Source organism: Octopus sinensis, linkage group LG8 (assembly GCF_006345805.1).
Source record: "Octopus sinensis linkage group LG8, ASM634580v1, whole genome shotgun sequence".
Taxonomy (NCBI): Eukaryota; Metazoa; Mollusca; class Cephalopoda; order Octopoda; family Octopodidae; genus Octopus; species Octopus sinensis.
In genome coordinates, this window is record NC_043004.1 from 70,876,174 (window position 1) to 70,893,524 (window position 17,351).

Genomic DNA, 17,351 nt, shown 5'->3' on the forward strand with positions numbered 1-17,351 from the left:
ATAATTTAGTCCTAGATGTACTTGTTGATTAAAAAAAAAAATGTGAGATGGTCATGACTGGAATGCCTCTGATCATAGATATGTTTGATCTATGCTGGCCTAGAAATGAACTACAATAATGTCTCCTGGTTTAACACTACCTTGTGCTGGTGCCACCTAAAAAGCACTCAGTGCACTCTGTAAAGTGACTGGTGTTAGGAAGGGCATCCAGCCATAGAAACCACACTCAAACAGACAATTGGAGCCTGGTGCAGCCTTCCAGTTTGCCAGCTCCGGTCAAACTGTCCAACCCATGCCAGCATGGAAAACAGATGTTAAATAATAATGATGATGATGATGATGATAATGACTTAGTACCTTGGATGTCTTTAGTGAAATCCACTCTGTTTTGCAAGCACTGAGGCCATGTCTCCAATTTCAGAAAGGGTCAAGGGTACTACTTTCTCTTCTGACTTAGAAAAAAAAGGGAAAATAACAACAAACAACACAGCAACAACAATATATAGGTTCAAGTATGGCTGTGTGGTCAAGGAGCTTATTTTGCAGCCATATTGTTTCAGGTTCAGTTCCATTGCTCAGCACCTTGGGCAAGTGTCTCATAGGCCAACAAGTGTCATGTGAGTGGATTTGGTAGATGGAAACTATGTGGAAGCTTGCCATGTATATGTGTGTGTGTGTGTGTCCATCCAGCTCCTCTTGACAACTGGTGTTGGTCTGTTTTTGTTTCTGTAACTTAGTGGTTCAGCAAAAGAGATCAATAGAATAAGTTTCAGACTTAAAATTAAGACCTTTGGTTGATTTCTTTGACTAAACCTGTCAAGGCATTGCTCCAGCATGATCACAGTCTAATGACTGAAAGAAGTAATTATAAAAAAAATTGTATAGAGAAGGAGACAGGAGGCTGTAGAGAGTACCACATGCTCACCAAACTGCACGACTGCATTTCATTGCATTTAGCTGATGCATATCAATGTGCAGTATAATCCCCTATTAGGTAGACATATGGGTATCTTAAACAATGGGCATTTAGACTGCATTTAGTCAGTCACCTGCTTATCTTCATACTGTGGGTCTAACTTTGATTAGCACTAACGAGAAGGGTGGGGAGAGTGTCTACACAACAGCAGCAGCAACAACAACAACAACAACAACAATAAAACATTAAAAAATAAGAGTACCTCTATGTAGTATCTTGATCTCCTAATGGTAGCAGCTAAAGCACCTCTTCAACAAACACTTGAAGTATTAAATCTTAAAACTGTCAGAGTTATAAACACAGGTCATCACCACTCAGAAATAAGGATGAGCCCTTTTGATATCATCTCACCATAAAACTCTCCTGATTCTACACTACAAATTCCCTATTTTGAAATGCTCTTAATTAAAACTTATCATCAAAATATTATGTAACCTTGTTCCAAACACCAGCTTAACCCTTTCATTACTGTATTTATTTTGAGATGTTCTGTGTTTCTTTCAGTTACTTCAAATATAACAAAGAATTTAGTAAAATAACTTCATTATCATTCAGCTAGTGTTAGGAACATAAATTGTGACTAAGGTTTGGTGGAAGATTTTAATTAAAAACTTATGAAAACAAGACATTTGTTCTCAGAACTAGAGCCGGTTTCAGCTGGGTTGGTAACGAAAGGGTTAATAACGACAGAATTATCTTAATAAGTTTCTTTATTGTTTTCAAAATTAACCCTTTCATTACCATATTTCATCTGACATATGCTGCCTTTGTTTTAATTACTTGAGAAAATAACGAGTTGTTATTAAAGTGATATTTGGATCATAAATCAATATGAAGTTTGTATCATTGAACCAGGGGTGGTCTCAGGTGGGTTGGACCCAAAAAGGGTTTATTGAAACAGAAATATGGTAACAAAATGATTTAATAAATGCTAATGATTGACTTTTGTGTGTATATATGTGTATGTGAAGAGTGTTCAGCTCACAATTGTGAGATTGGAGGTTTTATTTCCTCACTGAATGATTCATTGTGTCCTTGAGCAAGGCACTTCATTCTACATTGTGTATGTAACTGAAAATGGGTACTGCTTCAGTGTTGGCACAGTCCTCTCTCCTATCAGTGGTCACACCATGCATATTTCATTGTATCAAGGGTGAGAGGGACTAAAAAAAAGGATGTCTGTGTTTGCTCCAAATGGCAACAACACAGGACAAATGAATGCCATTTTAGAGACTTGCTGAAAGTTAGTGAGAAGATCAAGCAAAGATGGCTGCAACCATCTGGTCTCACTGGAGGCAACACCCTGAACTGGAAGCATCCAAATTACTCTTGTGAAACCCATTTCATGGTGATGAAAACAGAGGAAAACATTGTTAGATTTATTTCTACTTACAGCCTGTGGCTGTAGTAGATGATACTTCTCCATGGTGCTACACTGTGGGACTCACCCCAAAATCATGTGGTTGTAAAGTGATTTTCTTAATCACAGCCATATTTTAAAAAGAACAAACAAACAAAAAAACAAACAAAAGACAAAAAAAGATAGACGTAGGAGTGGCTGTGGGGTAAGTAGCTTGCTTACGAACCACATGGTTCCTGGTTCAGTCCCACTGCGTCGCACCTTGGGCAAGTGTCTTCTGCTATAGCCTTGGGCCTACCAAAGCCTTGTGAGTGGATTTGGTAGATGGACACTGAAAGAAGCCGGTCGTATATATGTGTGTATATATATATATATATACGTATATATGTGTGTGTATATATATATATATGTGTGTGTATATGTTTGAGTGTCTGTGTTTGTTCCCCCCAACATCGCTTGACAACCAATGCTGGTGTGTTTACGTCCCTGTAACTTAGCGGTTCGGCCAAAGAGACCAATAGAATAAGTACTAGGCTTACAAAGAATAAGTCCTGGGGTCGATTTACTCGACTAAAGGCAGAGCTCTAGCATGGCCACAGTCAAATGACTGAAACAAGTAAAAGAGTATGGATGGTCGCAGCTGGAATGCCTTTTGTCATCGGTTTGCTTGATTAGAACTAGACAACAACAACAACGATTACAGCAACCACAACAACAAAAACAAGTAAAACAACATGCTAAAAACAAAATTTGAAAAAATTTGCTTTTGCTTGCTCTGAACAAAATTATGCACAAGCTAAGTTTGAAAACGATTGAGTGCACTAGTTTAAAGACAATAGCAAGTCTTCAGTTGCTTCCAAAGTGCCATTATTTATACAATTATATATACCTCTTCTCTTTCCAATGTGTTTTAGAAAGAGATTTCTGTATTACAGGGCGAGGAGGGTCTGCGGAAACACCCGCCTACATCGTACGACATGGATAGAGTGAAGACAACCTTGAAGCAGTTTGTCAGAGATTGGAGCGAGTCTGGCCGAAGTGAAAGATCAGCCTGCTACGATCCTGTTATCAAAGAAATCAGACGCAGATTTCCACCCCAAATGTGGTAAGTAGGGCTTAAAAAAAAAAAAAAAATTACTATATTGTCTGTGTGTGTGTGTGTACCTGTCTATGTGTGTTCTACTTGGGCTGGATCGGACTTGACAGTGGCTTTCAGTTTGTCATTATCCACCTTTGTTTCTGGTCAACTGCATTGCTTATTTGTGAGGTCAAAGTTACCAGAACAAAATTTTTCAAACCATTTCGATACTATCTGCTGTGTAATACTAGAATGAAATACTCCATTAATATTCTGAGCTATCTGTGATGCTGTATTTCCAAGAAAGAACTCATATTTCAAAACTGTACGAATTTCCGAATTCTCCATCTCTAAACAAAAATAACAAAAAACGATTTATAAATACTTTATACAGCACAAAATGAGTTAGAATAAAGAAATAGATGTGTCAGCTTTCTTACAAAAAATAAAGATTGTCAAAATATAATAATGGTGCAAAATGAGCAACTGTCAAAGTTTACCTTATACCTTACTACAAATTTCATACTTGATGACCTAATATGTATATAAAATATAGCACATATATATATTCTTGTATTCTTTTACATGTTTTAGTCACATGACTGTGGCCATGCTGGAGCACCACCTTGAAGAGTTTTTAGTTGAATAGATTGACCAGAGAACTTATTTTTCTAAAGCCTAGTACTTATTCTATTGGTCGCTTTTACCAAACCACAAAGTTATGGGGATGTGAACACACCAACACTGGTTGTCAAGTGATCATAGGGGGACAAACACAAAGACACACACAGATATGTACATACATGCATACATACGCACACACACACACACACACATACATATGACAGGCTTCTTTCTGTATCCATTTCCAAATCCACTCACAAGGCTTTGGTCAACCTGTGGCTATAGTAGAAGACATTTGCCCAAAGTCTAACACAGTGGGACTGAACTGGCACTAATTATTTCTTTGTATAATAGCGTTCACTTGCTTAGTAAATATTGCTTTCATTATTTTATCACAGTCATAATCTCTCTTTTTTGAACAAACATCAAGATAGTCCAACTATGTTAGGGTGCAAAGAGGCCATCTTTCGTTTTTACTTACATAAATGTCATTTCTGTTTGTTAATTTCCTTGAATTTTTTTTATTTATTTACTTTTGTTTTAAAGTGAAAGGGAGGAGAAATTGAAAGATGTATGAACGTGTATATGAAATGGATGTGTGTATGTATGTGTGTGTGAGCGTGTGTGAGAGAGAGAGAGTGAGTGAAGGACAATGTTGTCATGTGTATGTACATACATAAATACATATTCATACGTCTTTTTTGTATGTATATATGTGTGAGTGTGTGCGTGAGAGAGAGAGAAGAGAGAGAGAGAGAGAGAGAGAGACAGAGAGAGATGTTTAAGTGGCATTCTTTCTCTCTCACATGCACACCTACCAAGAAGATGTATGCATATTTATGTATGTACATATGCATGACAACATACCTTTTCACTCACTCTCTCTCTCTCTCTCTCTCTCTCTCACACACACATCCATTTCATATACCCGTACATATATCTTTCAGTTTCTTCTCTCTTTCACTTTAAAGAAAAAGTGAATGGATAAAAGAATTCTTAAGGAAATTAATTAACAAAACCAGCTGTTCATTTTGACATTTCTGAGACAACAACTGAAAGATGGCCTGCAAAAAGGTAGCAGCGACCACATGGAGATATTTGAATACCTGTAGCACGACAAACAGACATAGTAACAAATTCACTTAATTCATAGATAACGATGAAAAGGAAATAAGTCACATGTGTGTCTGTGTGTGTGTTTGAGAGAGCATTGCAAACATTGAATGAAATAAGCATGAAATGAAAAAAAGCATATAAATAAAAACTCGTTAAAAACTATCTTGTACCGAATATTTAAATTTGTGAACTTGAAATATTCAATAATAAAAGGAAGTTGAGAAAGTGTATTTTCCCGAAAACTTCAATTTATAAAAAATCTCAATTGCTTAGTAAATATTTCTTTCAGTAATTTATCATTGTTGTAATATATTTCTAATTTAAACAAACTTCAAGGTAACTGAACTACTTTTAGCATGCTAGAAGTAGCAGTGATCACAGAGATATTATTGTAAGGCTTATAGCATTCCAAGAAGCCATACCAACAAAACCACTTTGTAATTTTTGAAAAATATTTATACGGGTATATTATTATATACACATCCATCCTATTATGACGTCTGCTTTCTATTCAGGCATGGGTTGGACAGTTCAATAGCATCTGATGCATTGAATGCCTGTATCTTACTCCAATATTTCTGATGTGGTATGGTTTCTATGGCTGGATGTCCTTCCTAATACTAGCAGTATAGCCTGGCGTTGCTCGGGTTTATTTTCTAGTTGCGCTTAAAACGGCAGACTTTGATTGACATAGTTTCAATCTTTTTTGAAAAGTAAAAATTTTTCATTATGCAGCTTATTATTCTCTTTAAGTGAACAGTGAACATTCTTCTGGTTGAAATACACCGAAAAATGGCGACACAGCAGTCAAAAAATCGTAAAAAATAGGGATTTTCATAGAAAAAAAGCACCTTTTTGATGTAAATAATTTTTGGTCTTAACATGGTCCAATTTGAATTTCTTCTACGGAATGAAGAGCAAGCCTTCTATCATATTCTCAATTTTAGTCAACTTGCGCTGCAGGGTCTCGGAGGAGATTGTGTGAGTTGGAAGCTACCAAACCTGCCACACACACAGCTTTATATGTATAGATTAGCAATTTATTGCACATACATTTTAATAACAAAATCTTACATGGATTCCCCAGAGCCATATGGACCCCGGTTGGGAACCACTGCTCTAGAATTTCTCTGTTACATCTTGAGAGCTACTGAGACATTAGAGGAGTCAATAAAGGAGTATATATCTTTTGTGCTTACTCCTTTGTGTAACTGCTGCATGTGAAGTTTATCTTCTCTGTAATCTATTTATGTTCCCTCTGCATCTTTTATGCTTCCATAGTTTGCATTAGGTACATTGATAGAATAATTACCTACTCCGTTTCTGCATATTGAGCATAGCTAGTTCCCTGATGGTACCAAGGTCCTGTCTTCTTTCCCATGTAATAATACTTTAACCTTGTCAAATTCCTTTTGAGGCCTTATGATCCCAGATTTTGCTCCCATGTCTGAAATTTCTTCATTAATTTTGCCATGGATTCACCTTTAAGAGTTAGATTATTGATGTAAAGAAGCTCCCGCTAGTATTTGGTCTTGAGCTCATTTGCTGTGGCTTGGAAGACTTTAATGAACAGAAAAGAGCTGATGGTTGGGCCCTGGTGTATCCCTACCTTCATGCTGAATTCATCACTTTACTTATCACTAACTTTCACCTTGCTGGCTGCACCTTTCTACATGACTTGTATAGTTCTCACAAACCATTCATCTTCTCTCAGATTCCTCAGTGACTGTCTGATTACAGAGTGGAGAACTCTAATGTCAACCTTTTCTAGGTTAACAAATGCCATGTTACTCCTAGTTAGATTCTTCTTCTGCAGCTGTCTCACTAGAAAGATGGCATTACCAATAATTCTTCCAGGTACAAAACTAAACTGCATTGCATCTATGTTTATTCTCAACCTAATAATTTATGCCATAATGCTTTCTGCAACCTTCATAATCTAGTCCAATAATTTAACTCTTTCATGACCAACCTGGCTGAAACCAGCTCTGGCTCTGAGTACAAATATCTTGTTTCTGTAAGTTTTGAATTAAAATCTTCCACCAAACCTTAGTCACAATTTATGTCCCCAACACTAGCTTAATGATAATGAAGTTATTTTACTAAATTCTTTGTTATATTTAAAATTAATTGAAAGAAACACAGAGCATCTCAACAGAAATATGGTAACAAAAGGGTTAATGCCTCTGTCATCATCTCTCTATAATATTGTTTTCGCTCTTGTAACAGTGGACTATGATACTGCTATGCTTGTCATCAGGTATGATGTCCTCCTCTTCTACCTGATTTACTAAGCAGGTGACCAATCCATATCCAAGAGTGCCAGATATTTTAAGCATCTTTAAACATCTCAGTGGTGATACTTGATGGACTAAAAACCTTCCCTACCTTTGCATCCTTCATTGCTTTATCCACCAGACTGCTGTCCACTTAGTCCATTCCTCTTTTGGGTCTATTTCGGGTTGGCCCACTTTCTCCCATATATTCTCTTCCACACTTCTTTCTTTCTATTGTCAGTAAGAACAAGTGTGCCATTCTCATTCCATGAATGCTTTTCCTCAGCGTTGTCCACACTGCTTTGCAATCTGGAATTCCTTACAACTCTGATCCTCATGTCTTAGGACATTGGCAAACTTCTTACTCTGAGTTTCTTCCCTCCCACCTTCTTTCTCCCTCCCCCCTCTCTCTGTACTCTCTTTTGCTCTTTTACTGTTTTACTTGTTTCAGTCATTTGACTGTGGCCATGCTGGAGCACCGCCTTTAGTCGAGCAAATCGACCCCAGGACTTATTCTTTGGAAGCCCAGTACTTATTCTGTCGGTCTTTTTTGCTGAACCGCTAAGTTACAGGGATGTAAACACACCAGCATCGGTTGTCAAGCGATGTTGGGGTGGTGGACAAACACAGACACACAAACATATATACACAGGTACATATATATATATATATATATATATATATATATATATATATATATACGACAGGCTTCTTTCAGTTTCCATCTACCAAATCCACTCACAAGGCTTTGGTTGGCCCGAGGCTATAGTAGAAGACACTTGCCCAAGGTGCCACGCAGTGAGACTGAACCTGGAACCATGTGGTTGGTAAGCAAGCTACTTACCACACAGCCACTCCTATGCCTATATATATAAGTGCAGGTGTGGCTGTGTGGTAAGAAGCTTACTTCTCAACCACATGGTTCCAAGTTCAGTCTCACTGTGTGGCACCTTAGGCAAGTATCTTCCACTATAGCCTTGGGCTGGAAAAAAGCTTTGTGATTGGATTTGGTAGACAGAATCTGAATGAAGTGTATGTGTGTATATATATATATATATATATATATGAGTGTGTGTGTGTTTGTATCTTTGTGCTTGTGTTTGTCGTCAACCACCATTTGACAACTGGTGTTGGTGTGTTTACATCCCTGTGACTTGGTGGGTTAGCAAAAGAGACTGATAGAATAAGTATCAGGTTAAAAAAAAAATGTACTGGGGTTGATTTGTTTGACTGAAAATTCTTCAAGGCGGTGCTCCAGCATAGCCGCTGTCTAATGAGCGAAATAAACAAAGTGATAGAGGATTATATATATATGAGAGAGAGAGAGCGAGAGAAAGGGTGGAGAGAAAGGGAGGAGGAGAGAGAGGGAGGGAAAGAGATCCTTATTATAAATGGAGGTTAAGTATACTTATGTAAATGAAACCCTGCCAGCTGTTCCCTTCATCTCCTATCAAACCCTTCCCAAGTGTCTTGTACCTAGCACTACCTCTTACGCTACCAGCTTGTTTGAAGGAATGAAACAAGTGATTTGTACCTCACATCACCTCTTATACTGACAAGTTTTCTGGACAGATGGATAAATGGTTCAGTAGAGAGTAATTTTTTCCTGACAAATAGCTATTATCTAATCTACCTTTTTGTGATGGGATGTCCCTGCACTTAGACTGGTCTTCATGTTCAGTAAGGGAGTTTCTACATGGAAATAAATAAGAGCTGTATCTCCCTCAAATTAAACTCTAACACCTTAAAAAAAATGTGTGGGGGAGATGAGATGATTGCAACTTGAACCCTTTTCAGCTGATATCTGTTCAACCTAGGCTGACTTGGGACTAAACAGTTCTGGCAGTGCTTTTACAGACCCTGTCATACTCCCCCTACGGATAACATGCGGAGCAAGGTAACTTTTATAGGACTCACCGTGCAGAGTGATTGGCAAATGAGCAGAGAATTTGTAGGTTTGTGAGACCCCTTTAATCCTATCTTACCAAGGTGTACTCAACCTCTCTAGTGTTAGTCTCATTAGAAAATGCACCTAGTACACTATGTAAGGGGTTAGCATCCAGCCATGGAAACGAAGCCAAATTATATATATGGGCATGGTGTATATAGATGGGCATGGTGTATATAGATGGGCATGGTGTATATATATGGGCATGGTGTATATAGATGGGCATGGTGTATATATATGGGCATGGTGTATGAGAGCATCGACTCCCAATAAGAATTGATTTGGACTGTGATGAGCTGACTAATTCATACCAGCATGGAGACTAGACATTTGATGATGATAATGAGGGCATGTGTGTATGTGTGTGTGTGTGTGTGTGTTTGTGAATATGTGTGTGGTTGTCAGGTTTGTGAAATAATAATATCTTGGGTTGGTGCATAATTATTGTGGGGTTTTTTTCAACAAATTTTATTCAACAATAACAATAACAACATGTAACAAAAGCATCTTTAAATGATTATTCCGGAGCATATTCACCATCTACTTCAATTACTGCTTCCCATTTGCTTGGCAGACAGTCAGACTGTCATTTAAAGATGTTTTTGTTAAATATTGTTATTGTTTTTCTTGAATAAAATTTGTTGAAAAAATGCTGCAATAATTATGCACCAATCCAATATATGATAGACATTAATCAGATATTTAGTATGTGGGAGAAGGTGGGCACGTTTATTATATTTTAAAAAATGATTGTAATGACAATCTACTTGAGTTTCACCTGACAGCTGGTGGATCACCTGGCAAAGTAAAGTTTTCTTAAAAATATCAGAACACTTTCACATGAACTCCATTGGTTGCATGCAAGAGATCTAGATAAGTTGTAGAAGTTGGAAAAATAATTTATGGACACCCTGTGTATATATGAGGGGGTGCTGAAAAGTTCCTGGCTTTGGGTAAAAGAAAATATAGAGGATCAGTTAATTATGGTTTTATTCAACATATTCCCCTCTAAGATTTACACACTTATTGCAGTGGTCCTTCAGTTTTTCCAAGCCCTGTAAAATAACCTGAAAGGTTGGCTCTCCAACTAGGTCTTTCATAATACCCTTAAAGCCAGGAACTTGGCTGCTTCTTCTTGTGTGTGTGTGTGTGTGTAAATTACATAAACCAGGAAAAAACAATCATCCCCTCCCCACTGCAGCTTTTATAGATTGATTGTAATCCTATGGGTGGGTAATTAACCCTGGCCACAATTTGAATCCCCAGGTAGAATTTGAACCCCAAATACAAAGATCCAGGACAGATGTTTAGCAAGTGTTTCTCAAAGAAAGTGGGAGATAATTTAAAAAATTTAGAAGCAGTCTTTTTAGTAAATTTGCATAATTAGAGTGATGGCAATCTGGTTCTTCTTTGCTAGCGAATGAAAACTGTGGGCATGTTTCAATCTACTTGACCTCATCAACATGATATAATCTAACCAAGTCTACCACTCACTATATAAGTTTTTACATGTAAGGCTTGTTTTCTTTCTCCCATCAAAGAGGGCAATTTCACTAAAATTTTTTTGTGTATATTTAATTACTAACCTTAACATAATTTTACATTTTATCCTTGTGAGATTATGGTTTTGATTCCCAGACTGGGCATTGCATTGTGTTCTTGAGCAAAACACTTCATAAACATCATGCGATGGTTGTAAACATGCATCACTGATATACAAATGGTGGTACCCCAGCATGGCCACAGCTCGTGAGCTGAAACTAGATGAAATAAAAAATAGATAAAGTGAGCCAAATGACCGAAACAAGTAAAAAGTAAAAAAAAACGTAGATGTAATTATGCTAAGAAACAGCAAGATTTCTTTCATCATCATCATCATTGTTTAATGTCCAGTCTCTATGCTGGCATGGGTTGGATGGTTTGACGTGGAACAGGCTAAGAGGAAGCTGTCTGGATTCCAACTGTCCAATGCCCTTCCTAATACCAACCACGCAACAGAGTGTGTTGGGTGATTTTTGCGTGTCACCGTGACATTTTACGTAGTTCAACTTACACAAGTTAATGTGTGAATAACAAAATAGGAATTTTAGAAGAAGTCTCCAGAAAACTAGTTTTTAAACATTGAATGGCTGTTGCGGGGTTCACCAGAATAAAATAGTAATCAAAGGGGTCCATAGATAAAATATGGAGAACCCCTACTCTCAACAACTATCAATAATCCGTTTTCCCCTTCATCGCTACACCTCCTCCTCTCCCCCCAGTTAGCACTTGCTCCACTTCCACCCTGTTGCAACTGCACATCTGTTCTTCTCATCTTACCATCCTCCACCTCACACTTAGAGTCCATCTCTCACTCTCTCTCTCTCTCTTGTATACTCTTTCAGTTAATAAGATTCATGTTAGACCTATGATCGTCACTAGTGCTGGTACCACTAAAAACAGCATTCTGTACATTCCGTGAAGTGGTTTGTGTTCGGAATGGCATCCAGTTGTAGAAACCATGTCAAAGTAGGGATTGGTGTGTGATACAGTCATCTGACTTGTTAGGACCTGTTAAAACCATCCTATCCATCCTATATATATATATATCATTTAATAACAAACTTTAGGTTGCATGGAATTTGGTCAGACTGTTATTAAATAGTATATGTAACACCTGCTGAATGTGTTGAGTGCCATTTTCTTTTGTTTGTCCACTCACTTGTGTGTGTGTGTGTCTGATGTGCAAATAATTCTGCCAGCTCACTACTTTACATATGTATGTGTGCATATGTCTATATATGTATACACACACACACACACACACACACACACATATAGATCTTTATCTTTTACTTGTTTCAGTCATTTTACTGTGGCCATGCTGGAGCACCGCCTTTAGTCGAGCAAATCGACCCCGGGACTTATTCTTTGTAAGCCCAGTACTTATTCTATCGGACTCTTTTGCCGAACCGCTAAGTGACGGGAACATAAACACACCAGCATCGGTTGTCAAACAATGCTAGGGGGACAAACACAGACACACAAACATACACGCACACACATATATACGACGGGCTTCTTTCAGTTTCCGTCTACCAAATCCACTCACAAGGCATTGGTCGGCCCGGGGCTATAGCAGAAGACACTTGCCCAAGATGCCACGCAGCGGGACTGAACCCGGAACCATGTGGTTAGTTAGCAAGCTACTTACCACACAGCCACTCCTGCGCCTATGTATACACACATACATAATGTATTCATTTCATCAATGACAACGTGTGTGTATATATGTTTGTCATATGTCACTATGACATTGTCTTCGTTTCTCTTTATGCAGTAGACAAAAGACAACTAGACAGACAGACAGATTGGTAAATAGGTAGATTGCTAAATAATGGTTGACTTGATGGACAAATAAAGAAAAAATGCACAGGCATACAGCTTTGGCTGGAATTTAGTTTATGTAAATTTTTGTGAAGGTCAGCTGTGGGTTGAGTTGATCTTTTTCTTAGTTCTTATTATTATGTGACACACAAGGCGGCAAGCTGGCAGAATGGTTAGCATGCTGGACGAAACACTTAGCAGTATTTTGCCTGTTGTTACGTTCTGAGTTCAAATTCTGCCGAGGTCGATGTTGCCTTTCACTCTTTCGTGGTTGATGAAATAAGTACCAGTTATGTACTGGGGTTGATATAATCGATAAAGTTTCCCTCCCCAAATTTCAGGCCCTATGCCTCTTGTAGAAAGGATTATTATGTGACACATACAAGGCAGCTACCTGGCCGAATTGTTTAGCACATCAGACAGGATGCTAAGTGGCATTTCTTCTGGCCTCCTATGTTCTGAGTTGAGGGCATCTTTGCCCTTCATCCTTTTAGGCGGTGTTCATAAAATAAAGTACCAGTTCAGTATGGGGGGGAGGTGTCATTGTAATCAACTAAATCCTTCTATCTAAAAATTGGTGGTCCCACGTGGAATGCTCCTTAATGTGTCATTGTAAAAACCATATAAAATATATAGTAAGATACAAGACAAAATATCATAAATGATAGAGAAATTTTTGTCTGTCATTGGGCTTCATGGAGGCAAAGTAGTGAGTTTCTTTCGAGTGTTGGGCCTCACAGAGGCAATGACCAAAACATTTGGCATTATGTTGTGTTTGAGAAGAAAACCTGTCAAGCCGAGCAAATCGCAGTCGTGGAAGATACTGGTGTCATGCAAATGGCACCTGTGCTGGTGGCACATAAAAGCACAGCACCCATTACACTCTCGGAGTAGTTGGCATTAGGAATGAATAGCATCTAGCTGTTGAAAACCATGCCAAATCAGACTGGAGTCTGGTGCAGCCTTCCAGTTTACCACCTCTGGTCAAACTCTCCAACCCATGCCAGCATTGACAATGGATGTTAAATGATGATGATGATGATGATATATATAGTTGTAAAAATGAGTGGAAATGGCTTTTTTTGTGGGGATGATTTTTATTTCAATAATGATGTTTACAATGAGTTACTCTGTTTATAAATTTCAAGCTGCAGATAACCACTTTCACACTGAAAACAGCGATTTCAAGCTTGGAACTCATAAACAGAATAACTCACTGGAAACATTATTATCAAAATAAACATTATCATCACAAAAAAAAGCCATCTCCACTCATTTTTTCAAATATATAATACTGTACCAAGAATTTTGTTTTTACTATTCTATTATATATATATACTACCAGTATCGCCCGGCGTTGCTCAGGTTTGTAAGAGAAATAACTATATAAACATTTTTAGAGAGTTATAGCCAAAAAAATAGCAAAAAAATGCATTAAAAATGGAAAACAAATGATGGTAATTTTTTTTTTAAATCGTTGACTCATCGTAGACATTTTTAGAGAGTTACTTCCCTTATATAATAGCGAAAAAATGCATTAAAATGGGAAAAAAATGATGTTAAATTATTTTTAAAATCGTAGACTCATCGTAGACCCAGAAGAGCTCGATATGAATCACGACTATAAGATACCCGCTTTTGGTTACACTGCACCGAAAATGTGGGAGTAGTTAAGAATCTAAATCGTAGGAGACAGACAGTACACAACCTTACTTTTATATATAAAGATTTCATCATCATCATCATCATTGTCATCATTTAATGCTACTTTTCCATATTTGTGTAGGCCATATGGAATTAATTGAGGCAGACATCCTGTGGACAGATATCCTTACTGTCACCAATACATTCTGATGATGCTGTGCAATGGGACTGAATGAAGACCATATAACCTATAACCACTCCTGCATCTGGTCCTGGGTTCAGTCCCACTGCGTGGCACCTTGGGCAAGTGTCTTTTACTACAGCCTCAGGCCGACCAAAGCCTTGTAAATGGATGCGATAGACAGAAACTGAAAGAAATCTGTTGTATATACATACATACATACATACAAACATACATACATATGTGTGTGTGTGTGTGTGTGTGTGTGTGTGTATATATATATATGTATGTATGTGTATATTTGTGTGTGTGTGTATATATATATATATGTATGCATGTGTATATTTATGCCTGTGTGTCTGTGTTTGACCTCCCACCCCCACCATCACATAACAGCCGATGTTGATGTGTTTATGTTCCTATAACTTAGCAGTTTGGCAAAAGATAAATTAAGTACCAGGTACTTACAAATAGTCAATACTGAGGTCGATTCTTTGACTAAAAACCCTTTAAGTCGGTGCTCCAGCATGGCTGCAGTCAAATGACTGAAACAAATAAGAGAATACATACATAGGCGCAGGAGTGGCTGTGTGGTAAGTAGCTTGCTAACCAACCACATGGTTCCAGGTTCAGTCCCACTGCGTGGCAACTTGGGCAAATGTCTTCTGCTATAGCCCCGGGCCGACCAATGCCTTGTGAGTGGATTTGGTAGTTGGAAACTGAAAGAAGCCTGTCGTATATATGTATATATATATGTGTGTGTATGTGTTTGTGTCTGTGTTTGTCCCCCTGGTGTGTTTACGTCCCCGTCACTTAACGGTTCGGCAAAAGAGACCGATAGAATAAGTACTGGGCTTACAAAGAATAAGTTCCGGGGTCGATTTGCTAGACTAAAGGCGGTGCTCCAGCATGGCCGCAGTCAAATGACTGAAACAAGTAAAAGAGTAAAAAGAGAATATACACAGGCCACAAGCAGGGACAGGAGCAGGCACAGCCTTGTGGTTAAGACGTTCACTTTACAAGCGTAATGGTCTTAGGTTCAGGCCCACTGTCCAGTGCTTTGGGCAAGTGTGAACAGGAGAAGCCTAAAGTAAGAAATATTCCAATGTACTAAGGCCTGAAGATCAGAGGCAAATGGTTTCCATATTGCAAGATGAAAAACTGGCACTCTGTTGGTTACGACGACGAGGGTTCCAGTTGATCTGATCAATGGGACAGCCTGCTTGTGGAATTGACATGCAAGTGGCTGAGTACTCCACAGACAGGTGTACCGTTAATGCAGTTCTGAGAGAGATTCAGTGTGACACAGTGTGAAAAAGCTGGCTCTTTGAATTACAGGTTACTACACATTTTTGCCAGCTGAGTGGACCGGAGCAACATGAAATGAAGTGCCTCGCTCAAGGACACAATGTGTCGCTGGGAATTGAACTCACGACCTTACAATCATGAGCTGAATACCTTAACTACTAAGCCATGTGCTTTCCCTCACTGTTTTAACTTCCACTTTTCCACCCTTGTATGGGTCGGATGGAATTTCTTGAGGCAGATTTTCTGACTGGATGCCCTTCCTGTCACCAACCTTCATCTCTTCCCAAGCAAAGTAATATTGCTAGGGCATTGATAGACAGAAACTGTGTAGAAGCCTGTATTGTGTGCATATTGTAGGTACAGGCATGGCTGCCTTGTAAGAAGATTGTTTTCCAATCACTTGGTTTTGGGTTCAGTTCCTCTTTGTGACACCTTGGCCAAATGTCTTTTACTATAGCCCTGGGCTGACCAAAGTCTTGTCAGTGGATCTCATCATCAACGTCAACATTTAATGTCCGTTTTCCATGCTAACATGGGTTGGATGGCTTGACAGGAACTGGCAAAACCAGGAGCTGCATCAGGTCCCATAAGCCTGTTGTGACTTAGTTTCTATGGCTGGATGCTCTTCCATCCTTCCTAATACCAACCACTTAACAGATTGTACTGGGTACATGGCACCAGTACTTTTTATGTGGCGCCATCACCAGAGCTTTTTATGTGGCACCATCACCAGAGCTTTTTATGTGGCACCATCACCAGAGCTTTTTACATGACACCTTGATTTTAGGATTTTAATTCTATTGTAGTGAATAGGACCTGGTAAGCAAAAACTGAAAAGCTTGTCGTATATGTTTGTGTGTGTGTGTGTGTGTGTATATATATATATGTATGTATGTGTATATTTGTGTGTGTGTGTATATATATATATATGTATGCATGTGTATATTTATGCCTGTGTGTCTGTGTTTGATCTCCCACCCCCACCATCACATAACAGCCGATGTTGATGTGTTTATGTTCCTATAACTTAGCAGTTTGGCAAAAGATAAATTAAGTACCAGGTACTTACAAATAGTCAATACTGAGGTCGATTCTTTGACTAAAAACCCTTTAAGTCGGTGCTCCAGCATGGCTGCAGTCAAATGACTGAAACAAATAAGAGAATACATACATAGGCGCAGGAGTGGCTGTGTGGTAAGTAGCTTGCTAACCAACCACATGGTTCCAGGTTCAGTCCCACTGCGTGGCAACTTGGGCAAATGTCTTCTGCTATAGCCCCGGGCCGACCAATGCCTTGTGAGTGGATTTGGTAGTTGGAAACTGAAAGAAGCCTGTCGTATATATGTATATATATATGTGTGTGTATGTGTTTGTGTCTGTGTTTGTCCCCCTGGTGTGTTTACGTCCCCGTCACTTAACGGTTCGGCAAAAGAGACCGATAGAATAAGTACTGGGCTTACAAAGAATAAGTTCC

General features: G+C 38.5%; 1 protein-coding gene across 3 annotated transcripts in view; it reads left to right on the top strand.

The window, feature by feature from the left end:
- LOC115214956 (carnosine N-methyltransferase) overlaps nucleotides 1-17,351 on the top strand; it is a 249,486-nt gene that overhangs the window by 73,134 nt on the left and 159,001 nt on the right. For 2 of the 3 annotated variants that reach the window (XM_029784050.2, XM_036505447.1), the window contains exon 3: nucleotides 3,251-3,438. In XM_029784050.2, coding sequence (XP_029639910.1) covers nucleotides 3,251-3,438 — 188 coding nt within the window. The remainder of the gene's footprint in view (nucleotides 1-3,250; nucleotides 3,439-17,351) is intronic. The other variant, XM_029784052.2, reaches the window with a different exon arrangement.